General features: G+C 35.0%; 1 protein-coding gene across 2 annotated transcripts; it reads right to left on the minus strand.

Moving 5' to 3' along the window:
* Positions 1-511: 511 nt before the first annotated feature.
* Positions 512-8,823, minus strand: LOC121410412 (ankyrin repeat and SOCS box protein 13-like). Of its 2 annotated transcripts, none has more exons than XM_041602486.1 (7): positions 8,735-8,823; positions 5,133-5,216; positions 3,968-4,164; positions 3,289-3,439; positions 2,516-2,650; positions 1,573-1,767; positions 512-732 (listed from the first exon to the last, which is right to left on the minus strand). In XM_041602486.1, the coding sequence occupies exons 2-7, from the start codon at positions 5,161-5,163 to the stop codon at positions 605-607; spliced, it is 837 nt and encodes a 278-aa protein (XP_041458420.1). In that variant the 5' UTR covers positions 5,164-5,216; positions 8,735-8,823; the 3' UTR covers positions 512-604. The 2 variants fall into 2 exon arrangements, with proteins under 2 accessions (XP_041458420.1, XP_041458421.1); XM_041602487.1 differs by lacking the exon at positions 8,735-8,823 and adding an exon at positions 7,816-7,834.
* Positions 8,824-11,145: the final 2,322 nt, after the last annotated feature.

The following is an 11,145-nucleotide window of genomic DNA, read 5'->3' on the forward strand; positions in this document are numbered from 1 at the left end:
TTTTTTTACGTGTACATAATATATGCATTAGCAGAAACTGTTATACATTGGATAACTGATGTACTCAAAGTAGATATCACCTACACCTACAAAGATCTCATTTTCCTTACCGGATACAAAGTTATCATATCTGAAATTTCTAATAAAATTAATAAGTATAATTACATGCTCTTTTTTTCATAACCATTCATCATTTTCCATCTCACTAGCGAATATGAAAATATATCTCTTATCTGTATTTCACCAACACATTCAAGCAATCTCATACCCCAAACCCAAAATACTGTCAATGAATTCAAAAATATTTCCTCGTACAGGTACATACACATATATGTTTGTCCTGCTTGCTATTATTACACAGAAATTTCTGATGGAGTACAAATACTCAGAACTTTCATGGCAAAATTTGAATACAAATAAAAATTTTACTTGTATTTTGTCAAAATATTAAAATAGCATAGTAATCTGGATTCTCTGTTAAATAAATATATTTGTACTTTTACCTGAGCACCCACTAAAAAAGAACTAGAAAGCACTAAATTCTTGTTACAACAATACACTTCACACAACAAATTTGATTGATCATGGCTCATTTGGGCAGGTGTTATCTAAAGAGTACATAGTTCACAATGATTTTAGGAAGACCAAGTTTGATGACCTGGGAAAGTTTCTGAGGACCAAGGAGTCGACGGATTCTCCACCTGCATAATTCAGCAAGCATCCTTGGATTGGCTGGAAAATATAATTTATACAGATTAACTCAAATAGTAATCTCTAAAGAAAAATGGCATTTACAAGCTCCTCAATATTTAATTTCAATTGAAAAGAACCTGATCATAAAAACTATCTTGTACAAACATGCAACTGCAGGCAGAATTTTATAGATTACAAGAAAGATTTTAGGATTGAGTACTGTAGCTGTCCAAACCTTTATTGACATTACAATTACAACAAGCTTTGCTTTTTAGTGGATCCCCCTCATTTCCTTTTATGCTCTATATTATACTGGGTTTTTTTTTGGGGGGGGGGGTTATGAAGTAAGAATGCCCTTCTGTAGAATTGTACTTGATTTGTATTACTTTATATTACATTGTATTATGTTTTGAATGGAATTAAATAAAAGAATTGAATTGAATTGAAAAAAATATTGAACTAGACTTGTCCATAGACCTACTTATTTATGAAAGTTGACACAGACTAGGGTTTAATCACAAACTAAAATTAATATAGATTATTGATCTTTGTGTTGAAATCTTGTCTGCTATGTCTAAACACAAACTCCTAATAAACCCTAATTGCTACACATAACATCAAGCTCTAATAGATTCAGTATTCTAGTGAGCTGAAAAGTGGTAAAACTATAACTGCATGATGGGTAGCATCTCTTGAACAGTTTTGGCAATGATTTTCACTGAATATTTGGTCAGAGCCAATCAGATGCAACCATTTCTAGTAGCTTATATCATTTACAAGTGAAAATCTGTGACTAATTGCTTCATGAAACCCACTCCTGATTATCACTATTAATGGCAAATCATGTAGTCTCTGTTTCAATGATATGTAGAAGCTCACCCATTTCATAATCAATGATGTATCTTGTGGCATTGTCTGTGTGATGGATAAGATCCCTAGGGGTTCTGGATTGGTTGTTGAGGGCATACACATTAGCACCATACTCCAAAAGAACATCTACAAGGTCTGGATTCTTTATACCTGCTGCAACATGTAGAGGGCGAGTATGGTTCATTATAGCATTCACATTCCCTCCTGATACAAAGATACAGAATACAATACAAATGTCAATAACAATATATTATTACACTGGGTGTCTTTCAAGTACTTCGTCCTCCATAAGTGGGATTTTTCTTTCTATATTACACCAGTGGATAAAGCAGCTTCTGTAGAACTAAGATCACTAAATTTGCTGTGTTGGCTTTTTTAAAAATTCCATGATCGAAATGCACGTTCTTGTGAACAAGTATAGTCCAAAATGGCCTTCCATGATTACCAGTACAATGAATATAATCCATTTTCTTCTACTGATAGTTGACACTAATCAATAACCCTCTCAAGAACAATGTACATCCAGTAAATAAGATTGCATTGATCGATCTATCTGATCAGTCAGAAAAAAATCTAGGAACAGCAGGATTTCAACCTTCATCTACTGATTGCTGGTCAGCGACTGTACCACCGAGCCATCACTGGTCCATCTCACAATGAAATAAGAACAAAGCCCTCAGTTCCCTCAATTGATCTGACATGCATTCTTATATTAGTCCGCCATGGACAATGAAATGGAATGTTAAAGGCTTGCTTTCTCATCTGTAGCCATGATTTGTAAAATTTTAGAATTAATAAGGTTTAAGAAATGTATAGAAGTGAACTTTTCTTTTGAAAACAACTGTATGCTTTATATTTCAAGCAAAACATAAAAAAGATGCACCTCAAAACAAAGGAAATTTGCATAAAATTAGTTGATGTGGTTTATTTCATCAAAATAAGTTTCACTGACCTGCCTTAAGAATGACCTTTATTGTTTCTGTCTTGCCCATATTACAAGCAGCATGTAGTGGTGTCCCATAATGCAAGTCAGAAGCTTCTAAATTACTTCCTGCTTTGATTAACTCTTCAACACATTTGGTATGTCCTTGAATTAAAAGTACAATAAAATATAGAATATGTCAAAAAAACTTTATACCATGATTGCAAGTATTTTCTCTCCTTTTCTCCACATTTGTCAAACAGGGGGGCTCCTGTGTGTATTGCATGTATGAGTGATTCCATTGTTCAGTTCAGCCCATGGTCAAGATGTTTAACATTATTGTCTCATGAGTGATTCTCATTTTTTATAATAAAACATTTAAATATAGACTCCTTGAAAAAAAAGTGGAACTCGCTGATTTACAGTAAATTGCACAATAAGAGTTAAACTGCTTATACCTTGGTCACATTTGCTCTACAGCCGCCGTACGGCGAGACAAAAACAGCCATTTTATTGATTTTAATTGAAACCATTTATATACACCAGTTGTAATAAATGTTAAAACAGCTGTTTTCGATTCGCCGTACGGCTGCCGTAGAGCAAATGTGACCAAGGTATTATGGACACTTTAATATAACAGATGCAATTGATCTTTGGAATTTATTTCAAAAGAATTTCATGACTAACAAAACTAAAACTGATTGCAAATATTTATATACATCTCTTCATGTTCCATTTCGATAATCCATATTTTCAAAAAGCCCTTCTCTCATTTAAATGTGTGTCTTTTTCGATTTGCTTACCTCTAAACGCTGCTTCATGAAGGGGTGATGTCCTGGCCAATGGTGGATTTGGTATTGCACCTTTACTAAGCAACAACTTGACAATTTCTGTGTTGCCATGGCAACAGGCTTCACAGAGAGGAGTTGCACCATCAATGTTACATGCATTTATCTAAGGAATTAGAAAAAAAGTTTTTAACAATAACTCAAGTAGTATAATGAATCTACAAAGAGAGAGATACTAAAGCATACAATGTGCCCTATAAATATATGCTACAAAATGTAATTAATATTATTAGTATAATTTTCTTTATTTTGTCCTGTTGTTTACTGTTTATACACCTGACAACTTCACGTCATAAATATCTGTACTAATAAATAATTTGAATCGGAAAACATCTCTCTGAATATTACAGGCTAATAACATCATGAGCCTTGTAAATGATGACATATGGCTCATTAGACATCGCTGTGTTGATATTTTCCAGAATTCTTCTTCAGGAAAGAAAATATTCCAATATATATACAATAAATCTGTAGAGCTGATATAGAGTACCATGATTTCATTACCTATATTTTGGGTGAGCTGTAGATTTTATTTCAAGACTACAAAGAGCAATTTTTATTTCTGGTTCAAAACATTTCTCTCTAACAGCTACAGTGTACATTTCTCTTAAGATCTTGCAACATATCTACTTACATCAGCACCATGTTTTACAAGCATCTCTGCACAGTAGAGGAACCCACGAGAACAAGCTTCATGAAGTGGAGTGACACCATCAGACGTGCGTTTGTTGACATCAGCTCCTCGTAGGATCAGACCATGCATGGTCATTAACTGTCCTTGGAATGCTGCAGCATGAAGGTCAGTACGGTCTTGACCAAGGAATGCATCTCCTCAGAGAAATATAATTCAGAGTTTGTAATATTTAGATAATTCAAACATATGCACTCTGATTCTATCAAGGGAACTGGTAAGCTCAGGAAAAAAGGCTACAAGATATGATGAAAATATTGAAAAATTGTAACAGGCAAATTCAATAAATCTGAAGTACACAATATACAGTATAACCTCTCACAATAAGAGGGTGTTGAATCGTGTTCAACATTGATAGATTAATCCATAAACACAGACAACAGTAATCAAACTCACTAGAGTGCAAGCAAGGGAATACGTCACAAAAGTGTCAAACCCAAACCAAATGTTTCTCCATCCAAAAATGATGTGTGAACACTGATAATTAATGGTGCCAGTAATGCAATTATAAGAAAAAACTAAGTTGCCTAAATATTGGGGGAGGGTTAAATACTTCAGCCAGATTCGCAAGGGTGGGAAAACATCATCCCATTGATTAATTGACGTTATTTGACTTCATTTTTAACCCCGGGCCCTGCTTCACGAGGCAAAGTGCAATCATTTATATCACTTAGCCCATGGGTCAATTTAACACACCTTTTTATTTATCGAGTTTCACAGTCATAAAAAGTACAACTCTGCATATCGAAAAACAGTGGGTGGTAACAAAATGATAAGCACTTATCAGAGGGGCGTTTCATCAATATTTTCGTCCGACAGGTTGTCAGATCTGACAACTTTCCTGGATTCTGATTGGTTGAGAAGCACTGTTACTATAGTAACTGTCTGATAAACCAAGACTTGTCAGATAAAACGTCTGAAAAGTCCTTTCATGAAACGCTCCCCTGGTTTATCCTCTTTGTGAAAATAGTCCCTTGATTTTAACTCTAATTATTACAATTACATTTATGCTTTAACTTTATTTCACTGATCACTGGACTTAACTCAGAAATTATGTGAAATATTGATATCCGATATACATCTACCGTATAGCTATCAATTGGCTTACCTGTGTGTCTTGTGAGAAGTGGACCAGACATTGTGGACAAGGTCTTTACATCAATAGTACATACTTTCTGCTGAGGTAATAAACCTACAAATAAAAGAGAAGGAAATATACTGAGAACAGGGCACAAAAAAAGTAAGAAACAATTTGTGATAGAGGATGGTAATTATACATTTGAATATTGTATAATGATCTTTGACATGATACCACAAATTGACACGTAAAGCTTAACCGAGACACTTAAGGATGATGGAGATTGAAGTTTGACTAAATATCAGGATTGGGCAGTTTGTGCTATTTACTTTCTTCAATTACAATTCCAAACTGTTCAATTACTTTCCAATCCAATTACTTTTCATTTTACAGTCATAAATGATATAAATTTGTATAACAAACTCACACATTTCAACATAATTCTGTTACAGAAAAATATAAAGATTTGCAGAGGACAGACAGTACTGATTCTGCCTATCACTCTCTTTGAAGGACAAGTCCACCCCAACAAAAAGTTGAATCGAATAAAAACAGAAAAATCCACTAAGCATAACACTGAAAATTTCATCAAAATCAGATGTAAAATAAGAAAGTTATGACATTTTAAAATTTCACTTAATTTCACAAAACAGTTATATTCACATCTTTGTCGGGATGCAAATGAGGAGACAGATGACATCACTCACTCACTATTTCTTTTGTATTTTATTATATGAAATATTCTCCCTCTTTTCATGTGAAACAACGACTAATTCCTCCCTGAACATGTGCAATTAGCATTGTATACTACTATATGGTTCAATTAAGTTGGTCCTTATTGTCAAATCTGTAAAAAAAAATAAAATATTTGATAATTCAAACAATAAAAAACAAAAGAAATAATGAGTGATAGACATCATTGACTGTCTAATTTGCATGTCACCGAGTTGTGCATATCACTGTTTTGTGAAAAATAAGCGAAACTTTAAAATGTCATAACTTTCTTATTTTACATCAGATTTTGATGAAATTTTCAGCATGATTGTTTGATTTTTCTCTATTTATTCAAATCAAAATTTTTGTGGATTGAACTTGACCTTTAATGCTGAATGAGTACATCAATTAACATTATCATAAATATTGTGAAGAATTCAGGATCTCAAATAATGCAATTATCTTTTAGGACATATTACAACCCCGGGATTACAACTTGGTGATTACATAATTTATTAAAGATGCGTCATTTAAGGGGAGAAAAACAATGCAGTGGTATGCGCGGTATGATTCATCATTAAAATTCAATAGAAGGCGCACCAATTTGTTTAGGTTTCATTCATTTACGCCTCGCTACCAAAACAAATCATTATTATTGAAATTGCACATAGTAGGCCTACTCATTGTTGATATCAACTCTGGCAAAGAAAGCCAGCTGTGCCACTGCTCTGAAAAGTATTCTCTGGTTCTGGCTATTTTATACTGGTACAGCTACAGCTGAGCGTACAGACGTGCCAGCCAATCCGCTGGCATGTCCTCGTCTGTACACTCAACTAGCTGATGGCGATCGAAGATGAACATGGCTGATCCCAATCTGTTTGTCATCAACATTTGCAATTTTCCAATTATTTCGGAAAGGTGGTAATCTGAATTGTATTTGATATATAAATTTCTTTATTATTTCTTCCGACATAAAGCAAAATTTAGGAGTAATCGAGGAGGGTGCAAAAGCACATCCTTTCATGCCTTTCTCCATAGACTCTGTAGTTAAGCTGTGTTCGAATCCCAACGCGGTCTGGAGTCCTTTAGCAAGGTGTTAATCCACACTTTGCCACTCTTGACCCAGGTGCTAAATGGGTACCCCGTAGGATGTGCACACATTGTGTGCGGGAATGACAGATTGAATCTGATGACCAGGGTAATAATGCGTAGACACGTTGTTCCGTATTAAGCACTATATACAAAGCGGATTATTATTATTATCATTAAGCGGCGGTTGTTTGCTCCACCATTACGAGCCCAATGGCTGTCATCCACACGTGCCTTCTTGCAACGTAACCTGCACTCATGCCCAAGAAGCGTCAAGGTTCTATGTTACAAATCTCTCCTCAGACCTGTCCTGGAATATGGATGTGAAGTGTGGGACCCCTTCACCAAAGACAACAACCGGAAGCTGGAGATGGTGCAGCGACGATATGCTAGATTCACCATGGGAGACCATCATCGCACTAATGTCACCGATATGCTACAACAGCTACAGTGGCCCACCCTTGAAGAGAGAAGAGCCCAGTTGAAGGTGGTGATAGTTTATCGCTTGGTAAACACAATTGTTGATGTACCAAAGGTACAGTACTTCAACCACCGTACCAGGCTGCTACTTCCACTTCGCTTCGTGGTCATCAGACGAGGTTACACGTCCCACTGTTATTTATCAGAAAACTTTTATGCCTGATGCCATTAGACTGTAGAATATTCTCCCTACCATTACAATTACAGTTAACTACACTTCAGTAGCCAGCTTCAAGGCTGAGGTGCAGAAATCCAATTGCGCTAAGACTGCGCTGATTCTTTTTTTTTTTTTTATTTTATTTATATATTTATTTATTTATCTTTATTTTTTATTTATTTTTTCTTTAACCGCACGTACATAGAAAAGATCTGAATTCCACAGCACTGTATATAATCCTGCAAAATTCTACAAGTATGATGATACACCAACCTTGTGGACTGTACTTTAACGGATGATGATGATGATGGTCCGTCTGTGTATAGGACAAACATACACCATGTATGTATTTAAAAAGTTGAAAAACTCCTCCAAAAGAGCATATTTATCAGTCTGATTCTTTGGGTGCGCTGAGTCTGAGAGTTCAGTCCCGGGGGGGGGCCACTTCCATTCACGAGTGGATACCATGCGCGACCATGGGGTCTCGAAAAGCACCCTAAACACGTAATTTCCATATTCTGAAAATGCACCCCTTAACAAGTATTGGCGTGTGAAACCCCACCCTTAACAAGTATTGGAAACAAAACGATACTCTTGGTAAATATTCCCTTAAATGAACCCCTAAACAAGTACAGGAATGTTTTGTTGTTATGGGTACTTCGGTCGTCGGCTTTACCTTATTTGGTTTAGTACTACCCCACCATCTACACCTCGCGAAAATCGGACTCTGACACGAAGTGTTGGGGCAAAAAGGACATCCTTTACAAAACATTTTGATTTTTATTGTTTTATCATCCACGCAAATTCGACCCTAAACACGTAATTTTCCTAGCGAAATAAATACCCTTTTTTCATTATTTTTGTGTTTTTGAGACCCTTATCACGTTACATCCTTCTTACGTGTTTTTGGGGTCGCACATGGTATCCACTCGTCAATGTAAGTGGCCCCCCTGGGTTCAGTCCCTGTTAGGTACATTGGTTGTTACGCTGTTGTTGGCTCCCGAGGAGAAATTTTAAAAAATGTTTGAATACTCCTCAAAACAGACGAATGCCAGCTGCCTAAATGTTAGAAAATCATGATGCACCCTTCCATTGACCATACATATACCGGTATTTACTATTAGTATTACTATTACCGGTATTTACTATTAGTATTACTATTACCGGTATTTACTATTAGTATTACTATTACCGGTACGCAGAATCAATCGCAGATCTAGCTGGCTGGCTCCGAGTACCTCCCGATGCAGGTATGGTGCGATCCAGCAAGAGATGGGGGATCGATTTTGACTTCCCTCCTTCAAAGATAGAACTTAGAAAGCTATGATTTATAAACTGATTTTGTCGTATGTCAGCACCGGTACTCAGCAAAAGATCTTAGATTTTCCTCGTGGAAGCGATCAACTTCAACTGTTATTTTTGTTTTCCTTGCAGTTTTGCCACGGCCACCTCCAACTCCAACTTCCTGCCACTTCTTTATCAGGCCACCCCTGGATCCATTCCGACGCTAGCGCATACACCGTCTCAAAATGTAAACAGTACAGTAGTATACTGGGAATATACGGTACGGTACCAACGAATTGTATTTCTGTGTACGGTACCCATTGCATGCGATCGCTCATTGGTAGAAGAATGGTGATCATTTTTTCAGTTTACTGTAATGGACCTACATGTATGCGGCTGCTGCTAATGTGATATTTTTCCCCCTCCTAACCAAGGATTTTATTTTTAAAAGTCAAAGCGTTACACAAACAAATGATGAAAACTAATTACCATCATGAACTTTTGACAATGAAAATTATAAAATTGAATATAATAAAACAAACAGTTAATTCGGTAAATATTTATCTTCTCGTTGTCTTATTTACCTTCTCTTTGTGATTTAATTTTATCTTTTTCAACCTCTCTTCTAAGAAAACAAGACTGTAGGCCTACTTTCTTTATTTAAACCAACTGAATTTGTCTCCAAAATCAATTTATAAATACTCCATAATGCAATGAATATTATCAAATCTATATGTTTTCCAGTGTTAATTAATACCTCATATTTCAGTCAGGAAGACTTTTTAAATCAAATTTTCAACGCCAAATAAAAAGTGATTTTTTATCGCAGTCAAAAAAGCACGACAGTCTTCCTCAATATCACAATTTAAACATAAGTTACTATTATTTTCCACTTGTGAAGTTTTTTTCGAGTGGAAAGTGAATTACAAAAATAAATAAATAAATAAATGAATAAAAATATCTTAAAACATGTAACCAATCAATATCAACACTAAGTTGTTAAATTGATGGTACTATACAGTGCGTATCAAAAAAAGTTTACACTTTGAAAAAGCCCTGGGAATTAAAAAATATACAACATGTGGGTAATTTTTTCACATATAATTATGGGTTTTGGTCTCATCTATCCAATGAAAGTAAAAGTTTTGACAGAATGTTACACCTGAGTGAGCACTGTCCATTTTTGTAAAGCTCGCAGAAATCTGTTTGCGCAGAAATGCTTGTTTTTACGCTGTGTCAAGGGGAAAGGGCGAAATCAAACTTACCCTACGAAGCATTTCTCATAAATTTCCCTAGCACTTTTAGCCAATTGAAATAAAACGGATACATTCAAGCATTTTGTAACAATTTTGCCGCCCAAATTTGAAATTTCAACACTTAGTATACAACCTTTACCCTTTTTGTGCCAGCTGGATCTGAGGACATAACTGAATCTGAACAAAAGTTTATATCAGATATCTCCAGCATTTTTCACTAAGTTCTTATCATTTAAAGTTGGTTTACATTTCATTTTCATTTAATACTTGTTTCTCCACACTTTTCCCAAGCTTGGCAATGATTAACAAAATGAAAATCAAGCCTAAGCCATTTCATGTAAATCACAGCTCAGTGTAAAGCAAATATCGTCACGATGGACTCGGTGTGTGGGGGAGTGGGATGGGGCGCAATGCACTCTTCGAAGTGTTTGGGGCAAGGAAACAAGTTTAAAAAGGTAAAAGATATTTCCTATCAATTTTACTTGCTAATTTCCATGTGTTCTTCATTATTAAGGTCTACTTTTATTCGCATAACTATTTCAAAGTTCTGCGCAAATCATTTTTCACCAACTTTTCAAAAGTAAGTGGTGCTCACTCAAGCGGAAATATTTTTCGACAGTTATATCGTCATTTGCTTAAATGGATCTGTACCAATGCTAAAATGTGGAAAAATCGTCAGGATATTACAAATATATAATTTTACAGGATTTTTTCTAAGTGTAAACTTTTTTTTGATACGCACTGTATTACACAACAAAATTACTCTGTATATTGTTTACTGCTTAAATCATATACATTTTAAAAATCTTTTTATGAAAATCATAAATGGTAAAGTAAGATTTTCGCTACAAATATTTTAGGTCTATAACGTTTTGTAACCATGCATTTGGTATTGCATTGTGTAATTAACAACATTCGATTTACCTTTTATTGGTTAATATATTTTAAATAATTTATACACTCTTGAATGATCCATTTTCAAAAATATCATAAGGAACAAATAACCGACTTTGAACCAATCATTGTAAAATAGTAATTTTATCAAAATACACATGAAACTCCT

The sequence above is a fragment of the Lytechinus variegatus genome, chromosome 3 (assembly GCF_018143015.1).
Source record: "Lytechinus variegatus isolate NC3 chromosome 3, Lvar_3.0, whole genome shotgun sequence".
NCBI classification, from domain to species: Eukaryota; Metazoa; Echinodermata; class Echinoidea; order Temnopleuroida; family Toxopneustidae; genus Lytechinus; species Lytechinus variegatus.

Coding starts and splice junctions, on each gene's coding strand:
- LOC121410412 (XM_041602486.1), bottom strand. CDS start 5,163: ATGTCTGGTCCACTTCTCACAAGACACACAG. Junction 2,651..3,288: donor TCATGAAGCAGCGTTTAGAG/GTAAGCAAATCG, acceptor TTTTAATTCAAG/GACATACCAAATGTGTTGAA. Junction 1,768..2,515: donor AAAGGTCATTCTTAAGGCAG/GTCAGTGAAACT, acceptor TCTTTGTATCAG/GAGGGAATGTGAATGCTATA.